The following is a 25,423-nucleotide window of genomic DNA, read 5'->3' as shown; positions in this document are numbered from 1 at the left end:
CTACTTTAGACAAATATGATTTGGTGCTTTATAATGAAATGATAGTGTAAGTCGGTTATTCCACTCTGGTCTTGAACAAACAAAAATAATTCTCACTTTTTAACAGGACTGTTAAGTCGGTTCTCATAGCGTTGTGACAGGTGTTGGAAACCTACTTCTTGAGGTCTCTGGTGTGCTCTGCAACTACAGCCACCTCAACTCACTGCGCGGCTACACCCGGGTCCCGGGCAGCACTCCCGTGGTGTTGGCGTCCCTTCCATCTGTGGGCTGACGTGCTGGTGACCACTCGGAAATTACTATGGATTACTTCCCTCCGAAAAATATCAAATCTCGTGAATTTCGTCAGTGTGTTAAAAGAGTTGACTCGGTCTTAGTGGTCGTGGTAGAAATCATGAACTGGCATATATACAATAAATATTCTATCAATTGTTCCAGCCTTTATAGTTTTCAGGTAGCTTCTTATAAATAATTATTTTTACACGGCGTTTCTTAGTTTCATGCTCGACGACAAATATTAATTTCCGGATTTCTTCCTATGAACATACGTAGGTTATCGTGACCTAAAGAATACTTCCTAACTTCTTTACGTTTTTTCTATCGTCATGGGTTTGATTCAAATCAGTTGTCTGACTAAATTTATTTTTAAATACTCTAACATTAAAAATTAATAAATTATTTGGTTTGACTTATCACATTGTATTACATATTTCACGACTACTGCACGTAGATATAATTTGCTCGATTTGCACTGAAACAACGTTCTACGTAATAGGCTTTAGTCATGTGAAAGATAAAATGCATATTTATAGTTCTCCCGTACCATGTAACCTTTTTTTGTTTTGGTTTTATTGTTGTTTCTGAAGAATTAAAATACTACAGTTATAACTAATCTTATTAAGTTATAATAATAATTATTATAGATGATGATTTTTCACAAAAGTTTTTTTACCGCGACAGTCTCCAAAACATTGTTAAATTTTCTTACATGTAGGATTGACAGAAATATATTTTTACATGTCGAAGTTATTTCAGGGCAAATTATAGACGTAATGTTTTGCGGTATGTGCTTCCTCATTGGCGTTCCTCAAGTTTCTCAAGTACAGAACGAGCTTTCATAGCCGGGCAGAGCCAATAAGGAAATATTGGTATTGAATACGTACAGAGTGTAATTTTAATCATAACAAAATGTAATTTTCTTCCGCTATAAATCTTAATCTCTAAGTCTTAAAAGCGACCGCTTGGACCGCAGCAAAATCCTGCGAAGTCAAAGTAATCCATTAAAAAAAATATACAATGCAGTGATTTAATTTTTCCTGACACTAAAAGTGTTTGGCTTTGTTGGTTTTTTTATTGAGGAGTTTATCAGTACTCGCCAGTGATGTACAAACATCTAACCTCGGTAACGGTTATTCATGTTGCAACTAAACTTATAATACGAATCTTGGAGATGAAGTTTAATTTAGAATCCTTTAAGATAATGCCGAGCGTGATAAATATACGAAAATTTAGTTTTTAACTACCTTTCTTGATAGAATCACACGTAGTTTTTACACCCGCTCCTAGAATTCACTGCCGGAGCAGCTACGTCGACTATAGAATCATTCTATTTGCAGAGCGAAATGTTAAACTATATAATGAAACGGCTCCGATAAAAGCGAAAAAGACTTTAAAAAATATTAACCTCGGCCTTGGACTTGATTTTCGAGAAATAAATTTTGTCAAAACAGTGCCCTGTCTGTTAAAATTCATTAAACAGTTAATACTTTAAAGTTTCCCTTTGTCTCTGTGAACTTTAGCTCACGCCATCCGCAACAGATGGCAGCACCGTGGTTGTTACACATTACCGTTCCATGCGATTTATGTTCCCTTCACTAAATTACTACAACCAAATGCCGCATACCGAACTGCCATCCGCAACAGATGGCAGCACCGTGGTTGTTACACATTACCGTTCCATGCGATTTATGTTCCCTTCACTAAATTACTACAACCAAATGCCGCATACCGAACTAAGATGTAAAAGCATTTTTAAAAAAATCAATTAAAAATCCTTTTAGTAAATAATCGTTCGTTTCAGGAATTTTCTAACGCAAATATTAGCAAATTAATGGCAAGTAGCATCAAGTATTCATTGATTTTACTTAATTTCGTAACGTTACAAAAAAATTTATCTATATTTTGTCCACAGAGGTCGAATCAGGCAGGACAAGAGGAGGGTCGGGGGCAGCAGGAAGGCGAAGGCCCTGCAGACGAGCGAAGGAGCACATTCTCGACGTTAAACTCCCCTGCTCCCCTGCTCCCCTGCTCCCCTGCTCCCCTGCTCCCCTACTCCTCACCCTTCGACGGGGCTGGCCTTCAACACTGGCGAAGAGCTGTTGCCTGAAACTCGAACTCTAATTAAATTAAATTAAATATAAAAATTATTGACAGTGTTTTAAAAACTAAAATATGATATCTGTTTTTGTGGTTAAAGTTAAATTTCTGAGAAATACTACTTATTGCAGTCGTTATCATAATGTGACTTCAGGTGAATGTCTACCTAATTTTTTATAGTTTCATGGTTGCTAGACCCGAAAACCTACACCAGCACAAATGTTTATAAATATGTATACATCTAAATATAGATTACATTATGGACACGAAAAATGCTGTAATTTTGAAGAAATTATTTTTAGACTAGTATATAAAATATTTAGATGAATAATCTTAATATAATTATTTAATAGACAGTATAGTACCAAGCGGATAGAAATGGAAAATGTTTTTGTATGAAATTTATTTCTTCCGTTCGAAATGATTATTAAACCTCAAAATAAAGGTGCCCATTAGTTGTTTGAAAGTGTTTTTTCGATAAACTCAAATATAAGTATAAGGGGTGGAAGAAATAGTGTTGTAAGGACAAAACATTTCATAACTATCTTGGTAGGCACAGTAACAAAAACGATCAAAGAAACGATGGTTTAGGGACAATGCAGACATTTTCTGGAAGTTGCACCTTAGTAACGACTATGATGCAGTTTTTCTTCCAGTTCTACATTGTAAAAAAGTGTTTAATTTTACACAAAACATATGTGGCAGCAGAGTCTTTACCGATGTTTGTGTAATTTAACACCTACACATACATCCTGGGCGTGCCTTTGTGCAACAGCAAACCTTCGGAAACAGAGGAGACATCTATTCAGTTATGAAAGTGACTTTACAAGAAAACAACGACCCAGGTCAGAATGGTGCCTTTAGTGTCCGCACAGTAAAAATGTGTTTTTCTGCATTTTTCACGAAATAATTTTTTACAAAGTTGCCAACATGATTTTTTTTAATTTAAAAAAAATACTATTTATTATTGTGAAAACTTTTTTCTAGAAAATGAAGAATACTTGTAGAGAGCTATCGATTATTTCGCGGATTCATTTTACTCCAGGATATAATATAATTCCCTGCCTATAATCGTGACATTTCAGGGTGCTCATTTTCGATAGCTAGGTAATATCCTTAAGCATTACAGGTGATTGTATGACCCCTTCTTCTCCTCTATAATAACTGGCTCAGATTCGTCAAGGGCAAGTAAAAAGCAATGCAGTCCAATCATCAACGTGAAACAGATGTGCGTCTGTTTCAAGTCTACTTTGTTATGCAATGAACTAACTAAATAAGCGCTGATATTTTTTATGGATTTTGTCTCTGATTTGTTTATCATAAACATGGAGATTACATTATAATGTTTTATTTTAATACATTTCGCAAAAGAGTAATATTATGGCAACTTTATTCAATTTTTTAATAGTAAAAACCTATTTTACTGTCCATAGAACCGTGCAGTCTATCGTGCTTGTCATTAAACTCGGTACAGCACCAGTGATTTCACAAAGAAAATTAAATTTTCCTCCTATTAGGCTACTTCTTTTTCTTCTTCTGGAATACGAAGCTTCTTTTCTTCTTCCGCATTTCCGTCTTCTGGTGGAGATTGCTGCTTGTCCGCCTCCTGAAATCATAAAACATTCAGTCAATTTGAAATATATAATCAGTGAAAAAGCACAATAATGGGTGTTGAAATAGCAACCAGTTAAGTTTTAACGTGATTATAAAATTTAAAAGTAATAAAGAGTTAAAATATAACCAAAACAACAGTCATTTCAGAACAGCTAAATGGGCCATTCTTTGAATTATTCTTGCAATTTGTAATATTGGTTAATGTGTTATCCAGAATTCATGTTTAGTTTCATTGCTGGGTTTGCATGTGCATTAATTTGTTATCGTTGTATTGTCCAGATTATCTGTTAAGTATCATCGTTGAGTTCGTTTGCTTGTCACTTTGATGTCCAAGTTCTTGTTGTACAATGTCTCGTCTTTGTTAACTTACTGTGTTCGTATGTACTGTTATATTCAACTAAAATCACTGTGCTGTCTATGGAAGTAAGATTTGACATCGTTTTCTGTGTGTTTGTGCATTCATTTTTTTAACACAAATAAAGGGGTTTTGTAGTGTCCTATTTACACGACGCGGTAATTAAATGTGTACTTTAGGGAAGAAAACGAAAGTATCCCTACTTTTTTGGATAAACGCAATGCCTTTGCTTTTCAATTATATTTCAAATAATGACAGCCTATTTCAGTCGTTACTACTTAATTGTTATTTTTCTAGTCCCTAGAGCCTAGACCCCAAAAACCATTATTTACTCATACGTCCAGGCATATATAGTTGGTTAAAACTTATTGTGAACACCACAACTGTTGGTATACCCCACAAATCACTTCCAGTATACATAAAATATCGGATCTAGGTGGAATAAATGAGGGATGTTTACTGAAAAACTGAAAAATAAATATTATTCTCTTTATATTAAAAACAAGTTTCATATTTTTAAATAATTAAAACTTCTTAGATAATGGCCAAAATATTTGTCTTTAGTAATTTGTGACACGACTAACCCTTGCTAAAAGTTGTAATAAAATGCGGCCGCAGTACAACAAATCCATTACTCTTTTAGTAGACACAATATTCGGCTCGTTTCAAACTGTAGTAAGAATTCTAAAGTTTGCCAAAGTATTTAATCTGAAACGTTTCGAGATAACTGCAGTCCTTCTTGCAAGGGAGCGAGTAAATTTATATAATGCTGAGCTTAAAGGAATGACTGGATGTGTTAGGTTAATCACGGGAGTTGTCGCTAGCGGCACAGCGCAGAACCTACGTACCTGAGCTGGGCCATTCCCAGCTCATGGTCATGTCATTCTTACAGAGCAGATTTTACAGACCCTACAAAACTTTTGAATGCCGTAAATATATAGCCTCCGAAACATCTCGGCTGCGTGTAATGTGCGAGAATGTTCCAGCGCCCTGGGCGTAGGGAGTGTTCCGGAAGCTTGAAGGGCGCCCAGCCGGTGAGGTCACCTGGAGGCGCTGCGCGCGGCGCTGCTGGCGGAGGTCGAACCAGTGCTTCTCGGGGAAGGAGAGCTGCTCGGGCTGCACGAAGTCCTCGCTGACGGACGTCACGTACAGGAACAAGATGGTCGCCAGGTTGAACGGCAGGCTCATGATGGGCAGGTTCGCCTGGGAAACCACCCTCTCGTCGACTATGACATTCATATACAAATATTTTGACGTGAATACGTCTCTAAAATTGCTTCCATAGTGGGAGGCAATTCAAAAAACGAATGATAACAAAATCGGGGGATACAGTTTGGTGTTGCAGCTACATATCTATCATCTTCATCCAAAATTTAATTACACCGCTGGATTGCTAAAGGATCAAAGAATTCGTTTCGCTAAGAGAGGACTGTGACGCATCGCGCGCGGTGGAGGGGTAAGCGCCGCCATTTTTAGATCATTTTGCTGCGTGTCGAGAATTCCATTTAGTGTAACTTTTGACCCGGAGAAGCTACGACGTTCGTTTCAGTTTCAATCGTCAGCTCTCGTCAAAATCTATCGACTGCGTACATAAAGCATTAGAGTAAAATAGTTATAGTGAATATATATGGTGTTAAAATAAAAATATATAAACAAAAATATATGTCGCCCTATACGCGTCAAAAAGCCAAATCCAACTACAAAGATCGTATACGGTTGGAAAGGGCTTCCCAAAAGCAATCGAATGATACCAATAAAACACCTTAGGACCGAGTGAAGCAGTGCCGGAAACGTAAAAGAATGAATGCGGCCGAGCGGATCAATGACGGTGCCAGTACCTCTGCAACTGAGGCGGTTGAAATTATGTAAGTGGATGAAGACTTTTAAGTGTTAAAACATTATTATAACATACATAAAATAGCGTATTTTATATTTTATTTAGAAAATATTACCTGCTACGTACACGTATTCACGTACAACACACGGCCGTGTCTATGACACAGCCACACCCCATTTTTATTTATTGAAATTTCATAAATTTAAAACAAATTAATAATTGTATAATACTTGCGAATTAGATTTTAATTAATAATTTGGAATTATTTGAACATTAACTAAAATTTTGGGTTTAAATAATTTGACATGTAACGCAAAAGCTAATTCCGTAGTAAGGATGCGTCTTTTACCGATGAAGCCTTAATCGAAGAATTCCTTCATATAAATGCTTCATTAAAAAACTAGACACGTAAGAATGCCAATAATTTTTCTGCGATAGCTTAATATGAATTTTCAACAAAAAAAATAGATTTTTGGTCGTGTATTGTTTGTGTTTACATATCTTTTGCGATCTCTTTCCAAGCAATAGTTGATCTATTGGAGTTCCTAGTTATTCAATAAATATTTACAGAAAAAAATGTGGGCAACAGTTGGCTGGTTCAAATACCGACTGCCATGTCATTTATACTCAAACCTAGCACCACAAGCCCCTGAGCAGCCACCAGGATGCATGAAGAATACAAGTAACTCATCCTTTCACGAAAAGCTGCATTGGCGTTTCTGTAGGTATATTTACTACTATACAGAAGGTCAACAAAAAATGGCTGACTTCCTTTAAGACACCCTTTTCACTAACTATTTAGTCCAAATAAAGTATAATAAAACTACTAAACTTTTCTTTATAGCATTATTTACTTTATCAATTATAATAAACTGTACTATGTTAGTGATAATGTAAGTTTGAGGTGAATGTGTGGGAAAATACACCAGAGCTAAACACCAGACAACGCAATACTAATAACAGAGACAAGTAAGTGAAAAATAACATAGCAGCAAGAAGTGCTTTAAGATATTTAATGAAAAAAAGTAGTATTATTACTTTGATATCGAAATGAGTGTTATTTTTCATTCAGATGGTTTTGAGTTTTGAAAAAAAAAAATATTTTAGAAACGGGATATATAAACTTTATTGCTATTATGTTGGTATCATAAATTTTATATGAATAAGTAGTTGAAACTGAACAATTTCCTGCCATTGATTGGCTTATCGTAACCCACATGCCATGTTTCCGCACAATGAAGTCAGAGCTGTGTGGCATTATCCTGCTGTGTATTTGGCGTGAGGTAACACCATGTTTTTCCTGCCACAACGAATGTTACATTACGACAAAAAACTCGATTTGTTTCAATATAACTCAAAATTCTAATAAAAAAACACAGCAGAGAGTAAGAACAATAGCATAGGGGCATAAAGTAACAATACAAACGTATTTATGTCTAATTAATTAAAATATAAATATGTGAAGGTAAAATAAATTAAGAAACTATCGTTTTAAGGCACAGTCATATACTCACGTTAATTATTTAATTTTCTTTTCATTGCTATTTTTTAACAGATTTCCCTATAAAATTGTCACTATAGCATGCGTGTATTATTTTTACTTCACAAGTCTTGTAACTAGGTATTTACTAAACGTTATTTGTGAGCTGTCAAAATAATTGATAATAATTGTGAACACTTTCATGAATAACTCCCGCTATAGATAATACTTAGTAAATATCTTGTGAGCAATTTTAAAACATAACATAAACTTTAAAAGAGCTACTGTGGCATATTTACAGGAAACACCCTTAAATATTAGTAATGAGAGGAAAATAAAATTTAAAATATCGTTCCTAGGACTGGGAATTAAAGAGATGTTACCGAAATGATTATGCGTCTATGATTTTGTGTTATTGTTCATGATTTTGACAAAACTAATTTTAAAAAACTACTTATTTAAATTTTTTCTTTTAATAAAATTGTATTTAATATACTATATATAGCATTAACTATTTTTACGTCACCTATATCGTAAAATTAAATTTTTTTACATAATTAAGAAATTTAGGGCTCACAAAATATTGAAGAACTTATATTTCCAGTCTTTAAGAATTTTTTTTATTTACGAATAAAATATAAAAATTAAGAATTTTACGACAAAAGCCACATACAAATTTTAATTCAAAATTGTATACGAAGTGATTTTATGTAGTATATTAATACTAGAATCAAAACATTAGTTTGAATTAACTTTTATTTTTGCCATAAATAAAAATAAACTAACTGTTCGTAAAGAAAAAACAACCAAGTTAAATAATGAATTTATTTGGTAGTGATGGCCCCGAGGGTAACGTGTACAAACATAGCGGCAACAGCCTGTACTTACGGCGGCGTAGCTGCCGGAGAGCACGTGCTTGAGCACGGCTGCCAGCAGAGCGCAGCAGTGCGCCGCGACGGCCGTCTGCAGCGTCAGCACGTAGCAGAAGCCCCCCAGCGCCGCTGCGCACAGCAGCCCCTGCATGCCCCACTCGCCCGCATACACATCCGTGTACGGCGGGCTGCCGAACACCACGCCTGCAGGGGCACACGCCACACCTCACAGCCCGAGACCTTGCTGGCAGGCAATGTCTGTGAGACCGCGTTGCCCACAACACGTGAAGCTTGAATTAAATATTAAATACAATTAAATTATTTCTTTAGTTACGTGACTTAAAATACAGCTAAAATATTAATATCTGCCTTCTTCTACAGTTTGGTTTTTGTCAGTTTTTACTAGACTCTTTATGACAAAACCTGTTTCACTAAACTTAATAATTCGGGGTTTTAAATTTCAAAATTTTTTTTGTTTCATAAATGAGTAATATTCTGTAAAAATATGTTTTTTGAAGTTACGAAATTTCCTATCTCATCAAGAGAATAGTTAGGTACGTGGTAGGGGAACCATTAGAGAAGTAGACAGCAGGGGAGAGGTAAAAATGACGCAGCATACGTGCACATTTGCATACTTGCACACTTGCATATTTTCGTACTTTCATACTTGCTCAATAGCATAATGTAGCACTCGCATATGCATATATATATATATATATATGGAACCACAGTCAAAAATAATTATTTTACTTTACCTAATAGATAAAAAGCAATGAGTTTCACTTAAATAGCGCGTAGGCTCCACGCGCACACTTTGTTCTATCCAAGTTTTAATTTTTAATGCAACAAATTAAGTTTGGGCCTCCCTCTTAAACGGCCAATTTTACTGGTCAACGCCTCAGTAAATAAGATGTTCAACTGAACTTAACGGCCTAGCGGCTAGAGACACATAGTGGCGGTGTTTAGGAGTAAGTCCATTGTAGTATCTTATATGTTACAAAAAAAATAATTTTACTTCCTATTAAATAGTTGTATTAGTTGGTATTATATTATAGGTTTTTAAGGATGTTTTCATATTGTTGGTCAGTAGTTTTAATTGAGGTTAGCTTGGCTGGTTCCGGTACACGTGAGGGCAGCGAGGAGCGGGCACGGAGCGAGCATACCTGTGAGCGTGGCCAGAAGCGCGCCGGACGCGGAGAAGGCGGCCATGGTGGGGGAGAAGACGAGGATGGCCAGGTATATGGTGGCCGAGGCCGGGGCGTCGCAGAAGCCGTACACCTGCGAGGCGGACAGTACCGTCCCGGCGAACACCTGCGACCCCACAGAGTGTACATGCAGACCGCAGTAAATAAGAACAAAACATTGTGAGCAAGTCTTTCAGTAATAGCCAGTGATGTGTAAACATCTAACCTCGATAACGAGCCAACTCATATGTTCTCATGTTGCAAGCAAACTTTTAATACGAAGCTAGGACCCGAAATTTAACGTAGAATTTTTCAACATAATACCGAGCGTGATAAATATACGAAAATTACTCATTAAAAAAATACGGTAAATATATTTCCCCATTTTAAAACGTAACAACAATTCTGTTTAACAATATGGTACTATTGATTTCTCAGGGCTAGCTGAAAAATAGAATCACCGAATGCGTCGAATGTAAATGCCTCAAGACTACTCCTCTACTCCGGAATTATCATCGCCTGCGTTTTTGAGGTTATACTTCTTTAGGTACGTTGAGGGTGAAATTTTAGTAACACCTAAAAATGCAATGAAATAAGCGCACATTACTCAACGGTAATTTAACAGGTGAAAGTACAGTGCGCGTGTATGCAGAAACTGCTATAGCCACGAGTCGAAGTCGACAAGATGGCAAAACCATGGGTGGCAACATGCACACGAATATATTACCTTCGCAGACATCAGGGGATTTACTAAGCGTATTGGTGTGCCAAAGTAAACTTGATGGTAGTGAAACTATCCTGAAATACATTTTGTAAACTTGAATACACATAACAAGATATAATAGCAACTTTAAAAATACCTATAGTTGAATGAAAATTGTGTTGGTACAAACATAGCGTCAAAGGTATTTAACATTTGTTGGTTCTCTAAATTATTACGAATGAGGCACTATCTTTTAAGTATTTTTCAACAAGACGGCTACATTCCAATAGACAAGATAAAAAAATTAACCTGAAAAATTTTAAAACATATATTAAAACTATAAGTATATGTATGTATATTTGTGTTTGCCTAAACGACAGAAATCAGTCTGTAAATACTTCCTACAAACAACTTTAACAACATTGACCTGATTCAACATTTATAATTAAATAGTAATAATTTCATCATGAAATTATTTTACTAAACAGGGTGATGAATATATGTATTTCTTGTTCGTCTACAGTATGACGATCGCTACTCCATCTATATATTTCAATGTTAACTAAAGGTTTTCAAAATTGAAAAGATTTTTTTGAGTTGTGAACATTTTCTTTTTAAGGCAATAAATTATTACATAAAATATTAAAGGATAGTTGTAATATGATAAAGTTTAGTTTGACACACTAATACTCTTAGTGCATCCCCGATGTTATCGAAAGATAATATAAACGCAGGAATCACGTGCGTCTGGCATCATTTTGAGATTTCTAAGACTTTCACAGATGAAAGCACCGTGTTTAGGGACAAATTTCCGTTTGAATCGACTTCGTTCCATTTACTAAATTACTCATGCCAAATGCCGTATACCGAGAGCTAAGATGTCTACACATCAAAATGAAGTCAGTACAAAATATCTTGTCAGTGAATACCTTGCCTCACTGCAACTGCTAATATTAATAACAAATTTTAAAATGCAATAATAAACAAAATATATCTCTCACTTTTCTCCATAAAATAAAAATAAAACAAATAACATATAATATGTTGTTAATCATTTAGCATCATCAAATTTTTTTTTCTGAGATAGCTCAATACTTTCCAACATTACACTTATTTTAAAACTATGAATAATGCATCGCAGTGCTGTTCGTAAATTTGATCTTTTTATGTGTTTTGGCCTCTCTTATATCTTAACTTTTAATACTTTGCAAAGTAAAATATTAGTTCTGCCATATTAGTATTTATGACACATTCATTGTTCACATTTTCCAGATAAGTTTCATTTTTTACGATATGGAATCAATGGGGTGCGAATATCAACCATTCAATAGCAGTTGCCAAGGAGCCAAAGAAAGCATCAGCAATACATCAGCGAAATTTGATCAAGTAGTATCGAATTCTGCTTTAAGAGGTACTTTAATTTTTTTTAAATGTCTTGTGGACAGTGTCCTTACTCTTGTTTAGAAGGTTAGGTGTACAAAATATCATCAAGATCGGAGTAAAACTGTAATTTCTTTATGAAAAACAAATAAACAGAATCTATTCTTTAGCATTACATAAAAATGTGTGGACAATAAAGTTGTCATTCCCATTTATATTCATTAAAATAATTTTGCTACAGTGACAAAATTTGCTGTGATTGCAGAAAATCATTCATTTAAACATAATCTAGACGCTCAGAGTTCCATCTTAATTTATTTCTATATTAAAAACATTTAAAATTCTGTTCAGCCCCAACTTCAATAGCATACACCAGCCTTGGGAAGCATTTTAAAACATAAGTACTTTAAAGGTTCAACTAAGTTTGTTGTGATGAACCTGCAGCCAAAGTTTTTCGGGAGAATTCAGACTCACCAAATAAATAAAATAAAAATATATACCTAACATTCTGGATGAATGAGCTACAGTCAAAATTCTATTTTTTAAGTAATCCAATTAAGTGGTTACTTATAGAAACATAAATTTCGAGGGAGTATTCGAATGTTAATTAGACATCGTCACATTATATAAATTATCTACAGACATGTTTAGTTATTGGCAATAACCTATGAAATGTACATATCCGCACTTGGCTGGGCCAGTGATAACGAAGTTACTGTGCTACTGAAAGTTTTTTATTCGCCCTAGTATAGAGACACTATGTTCAGCGCTATTCTTAAAACCATTACAGTGAGAAAAAACAAACACTATACTGTTTAGAGAAATATCTTGACAATAAAGTATTAGCAAAACGAAGGTGTCTCTAAGTAAAGCCTGAGTCATGTAACTTGTCCCAAGCTTGACTCAGAAGTACCGCATGTGGTACCCAACTACCAAATATCCCTTGCAAACTATGACATGGTGTTTGTTTACGAACATGAGGCTGTTAACAACCACTGTTGACAGAAGGATGCGTGCAGCTTGAGAACGGTCAAGTGCGAGACGAGTTACAAGCCGCAGACTGCGCGCCTCGCACGAGCCGGAGCCCCCTTACCTGGCCCCAGTCCACGTCGTGGCGCGGGGTCGTGGTGTTCCCGGGCCCGGCGGTCGAGTTCCAGTCCCCCGCAGCCCTCCGCTCGCGCGCGGCTGTCGTGTTCCCGTCGTCTTCGCCGAGCGCGTACGGAGAGCCGTCTTCCATTTCCTCCTGAGACCACTCCGACCCTGCAGGATGTTCACTCGCACCAGGCGAGTGCGGTGTCTCGGGAGAGGCCGAACTATTATCTCCTGTGGTGCTTAGCTGGTTTTCACCTTGCCTGCTAGTGCTTTCATTATGCTGTAGAAAATGGTGTGTATCTGAACTATCATATCCTTTATTTCCACCCACGTTTTCTGTCACTATAAGTTCACTATCACTAACCGCATTTTCTTCCATGGAAGTATTTGTTACATTGTCCGGTATTTCTTGCACTAAGGGGAAGGTAATATTCGAAATATTACTTTCTATATCGTATGTGTGGTTTTCGTTATGAAAGGGAAAAGCTGCAGTGAAGTCCTGTGTTTTGAAACTAGGAATTTCATCAGGAAGTGTGACATCTGCTCTGAGTGAGTTGGAGAGAGTTTGTGGGGTTTCAGGAGAAACCGTGCTTGAAAAATAAGAAGCACTATCGTCTTTACCGTTAGACTCGTTTTGATTCTGCATGCTAGGACTTGAATTATATTCAGTGAAAGAGTATGTCTCTGAACTATGATTTCTTAGTTCTTCACTAACATTTTCATTCACAATATCACTGGTCACGTTTTCTTCATCTGGTGCGTGCGAGACAATGTTTGGTGTTTCTTGCACGAAAAAGCTTGTAAGTTTTAAAGTGAAATTTTTTGTTTGGTTCGTTTCGTCACCCGGACTAAACACTGCTGGAAATTCTGGCATTTTGGAGCTAATATTATCACCAGTGCTGAGGTATTCTCCGCTCAGTGCATCACTTAAATTTCCCCCCGCAGAGTATGTTGTGCTGTGGTCTAGTTTGTCTGGTTCTGTATTCCCACTGGAGTGTGAGTAGACCGGCGGGGTCGTGCTGGCACTGACGACGTCCTGGTCTGTGGACGGCCGCGACGAGCCACGGACCTCGGCCCGACGGCTGTGTTCCTCGTACGCCCGCCTCAGAGCCTCCATGTCCACGTACTCCGTGAACTTGTGCGGGGCCCGCTGGGGCTCGCGGGCCTGCCAGCCGGTCTCGGTGGGCAGCGCGAGGTCCCGTCCGGCTATCACCGGGCCGTAGGGCGCCCGGTGCACGAGGCTCGCGAACAGCAGCAGCTGCGCCAGGTTGAAGGGCACCGTGAAGCAAGGCACCGGGTACGGTCCCAGGGAGTGCAGCAGGGACGACACCGCTGACGTCACGTACACACTGCAACACAGTTGGTTTATGCTCGCCCTAAAAGTGTAGGCAGTTATCGAAGTTCACATTGCTATGAAAATATTCTGGAAATTTCTGGAACATCAAAAAATTAATTCTGTAACATTCGGAAATGTTATCTTCAAATCACCCCATATGTTCTTGAGTATTACAAAAGGATAGATCAAACACTTTCGCATATTCGATGGTTTTTTATTATTATTTTTCGTTGTCTTACATGTACTGACCGGAAAAATTCGCAGTTTCATTTCACGCTAGGCTATAATTCAAGTACTTATATTGTTGTCCTGCTTCTGATATTGGCTCACAATTCATCCGGTTTTCATTGTACCAATTACATTTGCCCAGAAAAGCAACGATTCTCACGCAACCCATTTGAAACGTGTCACAAATCAGCAGGCAGTGAGCAGGTGGCATTTCCTAGGGTACATAGAGAACTTCGGAGTCCACCCCAGGGGTCACTGAACCCGCCAATTTTTCCGTTCCCTAATAATATAATATCAGTAATAGTAAGTAAAATTATTACATGCAGCATAGCATGTTATCACTAGCATCACGGCCTGTTACAGAGCGAGTGTACAGCCAACAAGCCGCTATTTAGCGATCGCATGCACAATTGATGTAACTACGAAACACAGTGGGCGTGGGGAGGGAGAGGCAGGTCACGCACCTGAGCGCCGCGGCCGCCAGCATGAAGAGCCACAGCAGCGGGTCCATCTGCAGCGAGTACATGCTGGGCAGCGTGGAGGCCGTGACGAGGCCCGTCAGCAGCGGGTTGTACACCGTCAGCCCGGCGCAGATGGCCGCGGGACTCTGCTTCAGCGCCTGTCGACATGGCCCCCACACCACTGCACATCGACTCCTTGTTCCTCCTTGGCTTCGACACGTGCTGGTAGTTTGAAGGGCGAATAAAACATATCCTGTACTGCAGTAGGTACTTCCTCACTGGCCGAGTTAGGTTCGAAACGAGCTCCCTTTCCCTGTAAAAGCTTGTTTGAAAAAATGTGGGCGAAAATGGACACGCGATGTTGAATTGTATCAGACAGTTAAATTTACACACCATATTTCTTCGTCTCTTATGATAACTTATAAAAACATTTACGCCAAGATTTTTTGCAATTCATTTTAATGATTTTTTAGCATTATGATTGGAAGATATTTTTACATCAAGTGGTAAGTTTACGGGAAAAATGAATTATTATGTGGTACTCATTCCTTAACAGTTTACTCATGGAATAAACATTTTTTTGGATAACCTTTAGTGCTTCAAGACTTTGAGGGTTTGGAAAAATATTTCAATTCCCTTGAACATGCCCAAATTTGACATTTTCACACTGTTGAGTCTTGAAACCTTACAAATGAATATATACTAAAGAAAACATCAATACTGTGTTCACTGTATTTTGTTAGATATAAGAGTCCCATAGAGGCTCGTACCTACGAGAAGACTGCAACCAGTACAGTGTCTAGTGAGTAGAGTTAGGTGACGTGTGATGCGCGAGCGAGTGTATCCCTTATTGCCCTCGCGTGTGTCCACCCAGGAGGTGGCCCACTTAAGGCCCCTACACACTGTCAGACCAGACCGTCAGACAAGACACGTCGGCCAGACGGACCAAGGTGCGATAGAGTCAGAACACTTTCAGACTAGACCAGCTAGGCCTTAGTGAGACTAATATAACACTTTTATCAAATCTTATATATTTTGTATTATTTTAATTCACTGCTTATGACGTATGGCACATAAAATTAAATTTATATTAAAATTATGTAAAAACTTAATTTAAGAAAAAAAATTATACAAATTCAACATAGCTTTGTTACCTTCTGTGGGTTTACTTTGCTCATTTTAAATTTCTTGGTTTCAATACATCAATTGCAACTTTAGGTTGAATTAATGCGAAGATCTACAGCAATGACTTTTAATATACTGTCATAATTTATATATTTTGAGAAATGCCACTTTTCGTGAGCCACAAACATCGGGACTCCCTTTAGCACGCCAAACGCTGAGAGCAGGCATCTCTTTGAAGACTGGAGCACAGTAACATGGTGTGTCTGCAACGAATGCGTAATAACAACTGGAGTCAGGTCTGATGGTGTGTATTTGAGACAACACTACCCTCTCCCAGACCAGAGAATAACAAGGCAGCCAGGCAGACTGCCGTCAGGACAAGCCCACAAAGAGTCCAACCAACTTCAGCACGACCAAGGGCCCTTTTCACAAACGGACCTGTTTGTAAATATCAAGTAAAATCGTGCAAGTTTGTGATAGTAAAATATCAAGTTACAAGTTTTTCACAAAATCGCCCCTGAATTTTCACAAGTTTGCCAGTAATTTACTTGTATAATATTATAAAAACTTGGTTATTAACAATTGTAGCTTAAAATCTAACATTTTTAATACTACTAGTTATCTATCTAGCTCATAAAATAAGTGTGTTACATTTACTTATAAGTTCACTAACAGTTTTTCCAGAGAGTAGGGTCCAGTTTTTTTTTACATTAATAATGGATAATAGAAAATACAGAAGTGAACAAGTTGCCAAATTTTGTTAGCTAAAAGTGAGACTATGTTGCCAAATCTTATTATTTGAAAGTGTACCAACAGCACTTGTCAACAAGTGAAACTTTGACTTGTTAGCGAGGACATTTGAAGATTCGTGTGGAGAGCCTGTAACAACTGGTGAGTACAAGAGCTGGGTGAAGCAGGCCCAGACAGTGGGACCAGGGTTTCCAGATTGAGTTTTCGAAATCCCCCCATAACAGACAAAAATATTCCCCAAAAATCGGCAACTTTACCCCAAATATCTTAAACTTACCTACCCACGTAGTATAACTTTAAACTATTACTTATTATCAGCGTTTGCAGCTTGAAGAGGTGGAATTATGTTTTTAGGGCAGTAAAATTATCATACACATAAAAAAACCACATAAACTCAATTTTTTTCATTTTTATATAAAAAAAGCCTACCTATAAAAATAAACATGCAGACACAACAAGAAAAGACGCAAAAAGTATATGTGTATCGACACATCGATTGATTTGAAGAGAGAGAGTGTGTGTGTGTGACATCTAGTAAATGTCTAGAGAACTAAGTATGTGTTGTTTGAACTAAAAAACAAATCAGAGATGGCAAGCGTAAAGCAAGGCAAATAAAATACTTCTACAATTTCACCGGTACCATAATTTTCTTCCCCAAAAATTTTCCCAAGGTGTTCATTTCCCAAAACGCTCCTCAAAATAAATATTTTTTTCCCCTCCAAAATTGCGCAAAGAAAACACGCCAATGTGTAAACGGCGACCGGCGGGCGTGTTACCAGCGACACGAGCAGTCCCACGCAGGCCGCGGCCAGCCCCGCCAGCGACGCCTGCGGGCTGGCTATGGTCAGCGCCACGGCGATGAGAGCGCCGCTCAGGGGGTTGTTGGCGAACACCACCTGCCCGGGCAGACACCCTCACTGCCCCCGTGCTCGCGCAGCCTCCAGGGCGGCCAGGTCGCTCCACGTAGCCACCGCGGGCAGCGGGGGAGCACAATCACTCTGCCCGCTGTTTGCTTAAGGATTCTTCCCATTTGTTGGTGGAAGTGATGGAATTATAAAGAACTTGGAGGGAAGGGTAATCGAGGATGAATCCATCCCCTCCCCCCCACAAATACCGACCCTCTCCTTTTTCATATGCACCTGGACATTTTGAGAGTATCAACTGGGTAACTTGTTTTATTATAGTTTTTTTTTTAAATACTCCATTACAGTTTTGCACTGTCTGTCATGGAAAAACTCTCAAGAAGGCAAATAAGAAACAAAAATGAAAAAACATAAACCCTCAGAGAACAAGCCTAAATCAGCTGATGCCAAACAGATAAGCCCAACGATGAACTTAAACAGGTATTATGGGCAACACAACGACGACAGCACAGACGAACAAAACTTATATATATATATATATATATATATATATATATATATATATATATATATATATATAAGAACGCAAATAAGAAATAAAAATGAAATATATGTTTTCATTTTTATTTCTTATTGACGTTCTTGAGTTTTTTTCCCATGACAAACAGTGCAAAACTGCAATGATGTATGCCCAAAAAATTGCATGAAATAAAAATTCGCAATTGCAGGAATCATTTAAAGAACGTGGGTAGCTTGTGATTCGAAACTTCTTTCATTGAGGGTGTCTCATTGGCCCAGAGTCATCCACATTTAATGTGAGCCAATAGCAGAAGCAAAACAAATGTATGAGTATTTAGAATATAAGCCTATCACAAATTGTACTCACGGGTTTTACCAGCATCTAAATATATTTTCCCTACCACTGAAAGCATATTTTAAAATTGAGAAATCATATTCTGGTAGTCTAAATAATAAGTTAGAATAAACAAACAAAACAGGAACACTACGACTGAACGATCGTAGTTTGTCGCACGGAAAGGAAGTGAAGCTCTATTCAGATGACTTAATCGACACGTGATTTCCGTACATTTGGCAACACTGACGCCGACAGCACCGAGGAGTCAGACCTCGACATTCTAAACTGTAAAATCACTTTTATTTACGTCACAGACACAATAAAACACATAATTTTTTGTTCTAATGAAATATATCAATTTCTAAACCAACGAATGCACAATAAATCCTAGTTATTTTCATATATCTGATTTATTCAAAATTATTTTAGTGAGGGAGCACTCAGGATCTCAAATCCTAAACTACCATTAAGTCTTTAAAATTCTAAAAAAAAATTCTAGAAGAAAAAAATTCCAGGAAAAATATACAGTCAAAGAGAAACTCAAAAATTCAAAAACTATTTATGTTTATATTTGCAACCAGCTACAATGCCCTAGGAATGTTTGTTTAGCACTTTAGGGAACATTTTTTACTTAAAAATATATTTTTTGTATCCTGAACATATAAATAAGCTTTTTTATTTTGAAAATTAAAATTTTTGGGTTGGGTGTTTCTAAAAAACTAAATTTCCTGTGTTTCTGTTTATTTTTGTACTAGACTATAGATATCAATTTTGTACTAGCTTTACCGGCCACGCGTTGTTGTGGTTCAATCTGGTTGAATGGAAAAGAAATAAAAGAGAAATAACACAATTCATTTTTGTAATTTATTTGCAGTAGGTACACAAATACAAAGGACCTCTTTCTAGCCCTCTATCTCTCTTTACCTCTCTATAATTGTCCATCTCTAAAACTCACTATATTACTATATATAAGTTCATTATTTCTGTTTATCTTTCTATATATACATCTATATAACTCTATCCATATCTCTCCATATCACTCTCTCTATATATCTCAATGTATCTGTGTTTCTATCTATATCTCATTCCATTCCCCTATCTATATTTCTCTACATATATCCCTCTATATATATGCATCCCTCGCTCTAGCTGTCTATATCTCCCTGCATATATAAATGTTTATCTTCCTCTCTATCTCTCTAAAGCTCTCGCTATCTTTTCCTCTCTATGTTTTTATATTCATATCCATATATTATCTTTATAAAACAGAAGACTAAAACACAAATATTCATATATATTTACCTATCTATATTTTTACCTAATATATTTACCTGTCGCAGGTGTGACATAGATATACAAAAACATGCGCGTATTCGAATGTAAATTTGGTCAAAATTTCAAAGAAATCGGTGAATAAATTTTTGAGATTAGCTCTTTTGTACAAACGAACATTGACATTTTTATTTATATAGATTCAGTACAATATTTTAAGAATTATATATTTGGATTTGAGGAAAAGTGGATACAATTCATCACCAATCTTAAATTAATATTAATATTTACCGTTTTAGTTAAAATATTATGGTCTGAAGTGAATTTCCTCCTAACTTGTTTGGATGTGTCCCTTAATATGTCGCTAGTTGCTGCATCAGCGATGCCGAAGCCTGTGGTGTGGGCAACGCGCGGCGCTGCTGAAGCCTGTGGTGTAGGCAACCCACCGCGTACCCAAGGAAAAAGTGTCAGTGGGGGAAAAAGGATTCCATATCAAAAACGGATTTGGTCTCATTGGAGGTCCGCTATCGTCGCGAGAAACCAGAAATTAGTAGTAGAATATTCTAGGCTGTCTCAATGGATGCTCAAAACGAGTACCTATATAAGGGCCTGATTTCGACAGCCGAATGCAGTCGCCCACCGGAAGAAGATTGTGCCGATGCCGCGCTGACGCTCTGACTGGCCATATAACGTTATGCTGCCCGTCGTCGATAGAACTTCGGAAATTGGTATGAATTTTACAAACTAAGTTATGTTTGGTGATAGAATATTTCGCTGAGTACTGCAGGTCATAGAAAATATCCAGAAGGGATCGCTGCAGAAGGAGTTAGAAATTATTCCAAGTCCGTTTCGGACATTAACTTGTGTGACCAAACAGCACTACTCGGGACTTTACGTAAACGGCATTACGTATGGACTTTGACAACATATGTGCACCAGATAGTGGTTAATGTCGTCGAGCTTGTCGGTGGTTGGAGGCATTGGGCGGCTATAACCCTGGATTTGACTGATAATTTATAGGAGAAAACATAGAGTTACGTAAATATACTTGCATTACGTAAAATTACGTACGTTACTTAACTGAAGTTACGTTTACGTATCATGAAAGTCACTATAATGGAATTGACTCAGCATACAAGGGCACTAATGGAAATAATATGCCTTATGCGAATTTCGAAATTTTGCCTACTGTTTTTACGATTGTTTACGCCGTTACGAGTGGACATGAGTGGACGCATGGTACAATCTATGGATTTTTGTACGCTTTGCTGGTACATGAAAATGGGTGTGTGTCATAAAGTGGTTACGGAGGTACCTGATGTGTGAAATGCATGTGCTTATGTTTACGTCTGCCTAGAAGCTCGTGCTTACACAACGGTATCTTCTGAAGAGCTGGGATACGTCAACCACGATGAAGACTGGCCCGGGGGTTTGCATACTTGGGATCAACTCGTTGCTGAATTCGCCGGCGCTAGCCCAGGTGTCGCACGAGTTACAGCTTACAACTGCTTCAACGAGACGCAGCAACGAGTGGGGACTCGCTACTTGAGGAAGTGGTTATTATCTTTAAAAGATTTGTGCAATGGGAGTGCATTACTTGATGTAAGTTTTTGGACATACGCCATTGCTAAGAACTTTTTCTGTTGTAGAAAAACTAATAAATAAAATAAATAAAAATACATAAGAAAGACAAAAAACACACAAAATTAAGCAAACAATTGCTGTTGTCAACAAGAATATAAACACCACAAAATATTCCGAAACAGAAATATGGTCAACAAACAAAGAAAAAAAAACAAAGAAAAAAGTACTAAGTGAACAAAAAAAAACACACAAATGATGACAACACAAAAATATTTAAACCAAAATAATTCAGCACAACAGTTGAAACGAGACAAAACACGACAAAACGAAAAGACAAAAAAAATACAATAGTTTTACCAAAACAGAAACAAGCGACGTTTCGGGAACTGCTTTCTGCTCCCGTCCTCAGGCAGAGACGCACATGGTACGGAAACACAGGTGCGACTGAGAAGGAGCTGGAAAATGAGGGTATTTATCAGAGAAAGGGCTACATCTTGCTCAGCCAATGACAGACGAGCTGTCTCCCCATTGGCTGTGCACCATGTAGTTAAAGCGGATTGGTTATGGTGGGTTGAGTATTGGCTATTGTTTTGTGGATCCCTTTGATAAAGAGAGAAACATCCCTGCAGCACAAAACAATAGCCAATACTCAACCCACCATAACCAATCCGCTTTAACTACATGGTGCACAGCCAATGGGGAGACAGCTCGTCTGTCATTGGCTGAGCAAGATGTAGCCCTTTCTCTGATAAATACCCTCATTTTCCAGCCCCTTCTCTCACTTCGCACCAGGCAGTGGTGCAGAGAGGACAGCCTCTCTAAGGCCTAGCTTCGCTGTTCATATCAGTGTTTGTCAGCCACCACTGCTTCAGGTATTAGGCGACCCGGCGGGTCGGATAGCCCGCGAATCGGAACCGCGACAGGGACAGGGATCATGGCGAGTACGAGTACAACAACACACGAACAGGCCATGGAAACCCAACAGGCTAACGCCAAACGCGAACGCGCTGACGATGAGATCGACTTCCAACAGGTCTCGGGTAAAAAGGCCTTGAGGGGAAACCGGAGCACATCACTCGGTAGGCGTCGGGAGACGGTACTGGCGAACAGTGAGGACGCGCGGATTTCGAGGCGCGGCTCCGCACAACAACACACAGCAGCGACATCCGCAATCCCGCTGCAGAACAGCTACGGCGTGCTGGCAAATTTGCCTGCCGACACACAACCACAGACAAGTGCACAACCACAGACCACAACCGCGGCCGGCACACGGTACAGGGGTGTACCGATAATGGTCAGGGAAGTTGCGAAGCTCAAGGAGATCGCAACTTTCCTGAACACACACAGAATCGCGTTCAGGAACACGATCACGCGCAGGAGAGAGCTGCGACTGACATTTGAGAACAGAGAGGGCTACTCTCAAGCTCTCTCATACCTGAAAGGCCACAACATCTACCACCACACGTTTGCGCATCCCGACGAGCGCAACACAAAGGTCGTTATTAAGGGATTGTACCCGGAGGTCGTCGAGGCCGACATTGCCGCGGAACTGACGGAGAAGGGATTCGTAGTTCATGACGTGCGTAATTTCTAAGTCACCCGGTCAGACGCCACAGGGCAGCAACAACGATTTAGGTCGGGAACTTTCTGCGCGACAGTCGCGGCCTCTGACGTCAACATTCTCGCCGTTCGTACACTTCACTATACGACAGTGACTATTCAAAAATACCAGGCCCGCCCACAAGACATCGCCCAGTGCAAGCGCTGTGGTGAATTTGATCACACCCACACTCGCTGCAGTAAGCCACCGCGATGCGTCAGGTGTGGCGAAAATCACACCCGAAAGGACTGCCCGAAAGCTGACGACGCAGATAAATTCTGCTTTAACTGTAAAGTGCGGGGACACACTGCAGCATGGAAGCAGTGTCCAGTATTTTTGAAAATGGTCACGAGTAGGTCACAGCGACAATCCGTGCAGACACAGGCGCAGACAAAACAACAACCGCCAGCCACGCACAGCCAGGTGGAGTTCCCCCCCACCCGCCCCGCTCACGCACAGCCGCGCGCCCAGGTGGTCAACACGCCACAGACACAGCCGCAAACAACAACCACCGAGCTGACACGATCGGAGCGTAAATATTCGCAAGCCGTGAAGGAACCACGCACCACACACACTCCAGCGCAGAACAGAGTAGAAGGTAACACCGTCGGTGATCTATTCGAGCTGGCAGAGATTCTGAAACTCTGCAATTTCTCACAGCTCATTGCTACACTCTCGCCACACTACGCCGCCATCCGAGCTGAAACAGACGCATCGAAGCGACAGATGATCTTACTATCCGCAATCCTGAATCTCGCTACACCTTAAAATGGCACAGAACCCGGGGAAGCTTTTACAGGTCCTAATTTTCAATGCACACGGCCTCCAAAATAAAATATATGAACTGGAACAGTTACTTTTTGTATACGGAATCGATGTCGCTTTCATCTCTGAAACTTTTCTAAAACCACACATGCGAGCGTACATATGCTGCTACACAATATACAGAACAGACCGCCCCGCACTCCACGGCGGCGGTACAGCCATACTAATAAAACACGGAATTCACCACCACCCGATAACAATAAATGGACTACAACACATTGAGGCCACCAGCATAAACGTCCGTAATAATAATTCGCATGTTTGCATGTCCGCGGTATACAAGACGCCACAAGACCCACTCACACCACAGGACCTCAATAAATTAATGGAAGTCGAAGATCAATTTTTTATAGCAGGGGACTTAAACAGCAAACACACTGACTGGGGCTGCACCCAAACAAACGCCAACGGGAACATTCTACACGGCCACGCGGTTGCAGGAAACTACATCATTATTGCGCCTGACTCCCCGACATGCTATCCAGTAAATGGTGGCACCCCAGAAATTTTAGACATAGCCCTAACCAACATTCCAAACGCTCAGATAAATACAGAAACCTTAGATGAACTAAACTCCGATCATTTACCGGTGCTAACACAAATAACTTTTAATGCTACATCCAACATACAACTCTTTAATAATAAACTAAAGATTACAGATTGGGACGGGTTTAAGATAGAACTTATAGACACCCTAAATCAGCCCCCCGAAATAAATTCACCCGAGGAAATAAATCCACACGTAAAACTTTTCACGGACACAGTAAAAAATGCCATTAAAAAACACTCTCGCTTTGAAACAAAAAGGCAGTTCACTCGAACACACTACCCCGATCTGGATTATTACATTTCTCTTAGGCGGCAAGCCAGAAACAGAGCACAAAGGCTCCGCACAACAGAAGCCAGAAACGAATACAACAGACTGAATAATCTCGTACAGCGCAAATTAAAAGAGGAAAAAATAAATCAATTCGGAAACTTAATAAACGAAGTAGCCACAAAACCGCAGGAAATGTGGAAACTATCTCGCAGGCTCCGCGGCAACAAAAAATTTATTTCAACCCCAGCTATTATAACAGCCACCGGGGCTAAATACATCGCAGAAGACAAGGCCAACGCAGTCGCAGACCTACTGGAGAAACAATTCTCCCCGAACACAGACGTAAATGACAGAAACTTCACTTTAACAACAACACAGGCGGTAAATAACTTTTTACAAACAGGCACGCAGTCTGTTCCTGAACCCATAACGTTAAGGGAACTTTTAAAGCTAATTAAAGCCAGTCCGAACAACAAATCAGGCGGCACGGACGCAATAAATTACGAAACACTTAAAAAACTCCCTCTAGAGGCACTCGAATATTTACTGGCGATATTCAACGCAATACTAACACACAAAACTTACCCCGATTCCTGGAAACTTGCAAAAATAATCACAATTCCTAAACCAGGGAAAAACCCAGCCATCCCAGAAAACAGGCGACCTATAAGTCTTCTAAACAGTATGAGTAAAATTTTTGAAAAAGCCTTACTCTCGCGCCTTCAAACACACGCAGAGGAACACGACGTGATTCCAGACATTCAGTTTGGTTTCAGGAAAGGTCACTCAACAATCCACCCCTTAATTAAAATC

General features: G+C 39.0%; 2 protein-coding genes across 5 annotated transcripts in view; one reads left to right on the top strand and one right to left on the bottom strand.

The window, feature by feature from the left end:
• LOC134527803 (uncharacterized) overlaps positions 1 to 3,754 on the top strand; it is a 121,780-nt gene extending 118,026 nt beyond the window's left edge. For all 4 annotated transcript variants that reach the window (XR_010074280.1, XR_010074278.1, XR_010074279.1 and 1 more), the window contains one exon: positions 2,189 to 3,754. The gene's annotated coding sequence lies outside the window, so the exon portion shown is untranslated. The remainder of the gene's footprint in view (positions 1 to 2,188) is intronic.
• LOC134527800 (uncharacterized) overlaps positions 3,706 to 25,423 on the bottom strand; it is a 41,797-nt gene continuing 20,079 nt past the window's right edge. Inside the window, exons 3-9 of the mRNA XM_063360747.1 lie at positions 17,567 to 17,686; positions 14,919 to 15,073; positions 12,892 to 14,239; positions 9,695 to 9,842; positions 8,548 to 8,735; positions 5,387 to 5,545; positions 3,706 to 3,979 (exon numbers count right to left, since the gene is read on the bottom strand). Coding sequence (XP_063216817.1) covers positions 3,887 to 3,979; positions 5,387 to 5,545; positions 8,548 to 8,735; positions 9,695 to 9,842; positions 12,892 to 14,239; positions 14,919 to 15,073; positions 17,567 to 17,686 — 2,211 coding nt within the window. The 3' untranslated portion in view covers positions 3,706 to 3,886. The remainder of the gene's footprint in view (positions 3,980 to 5,386; positions 5,546 to 8,547; positions 8,736 to 9,694; positions 9,843 to 12,891; positions 14,240 to 14,918; positions 15,074 to 17,566; positions 17,687 to 25,423) is intronic.

The sequence above is a fragment of the Bacillus rossius genome, chromosome 1 (assembly GCF_032445375.1).
Source record: "Bacillus rossius redtenbacheri isolate Brsri chromosome 1, Brsri_v3, whole genome shotgun sequence".
Taxonomy (NCBI): domain Eukaryota; kingdom Metazoa; phylum Arthropoda; class Insecta; order Phasmatodea; family Bacillidae; genus Bacillus; species Bacillus rossius.
Note: the sequence above shows the minus strand (reverse complement) of the source record. Positions and strands in the feature narration are given on the sequence as shown.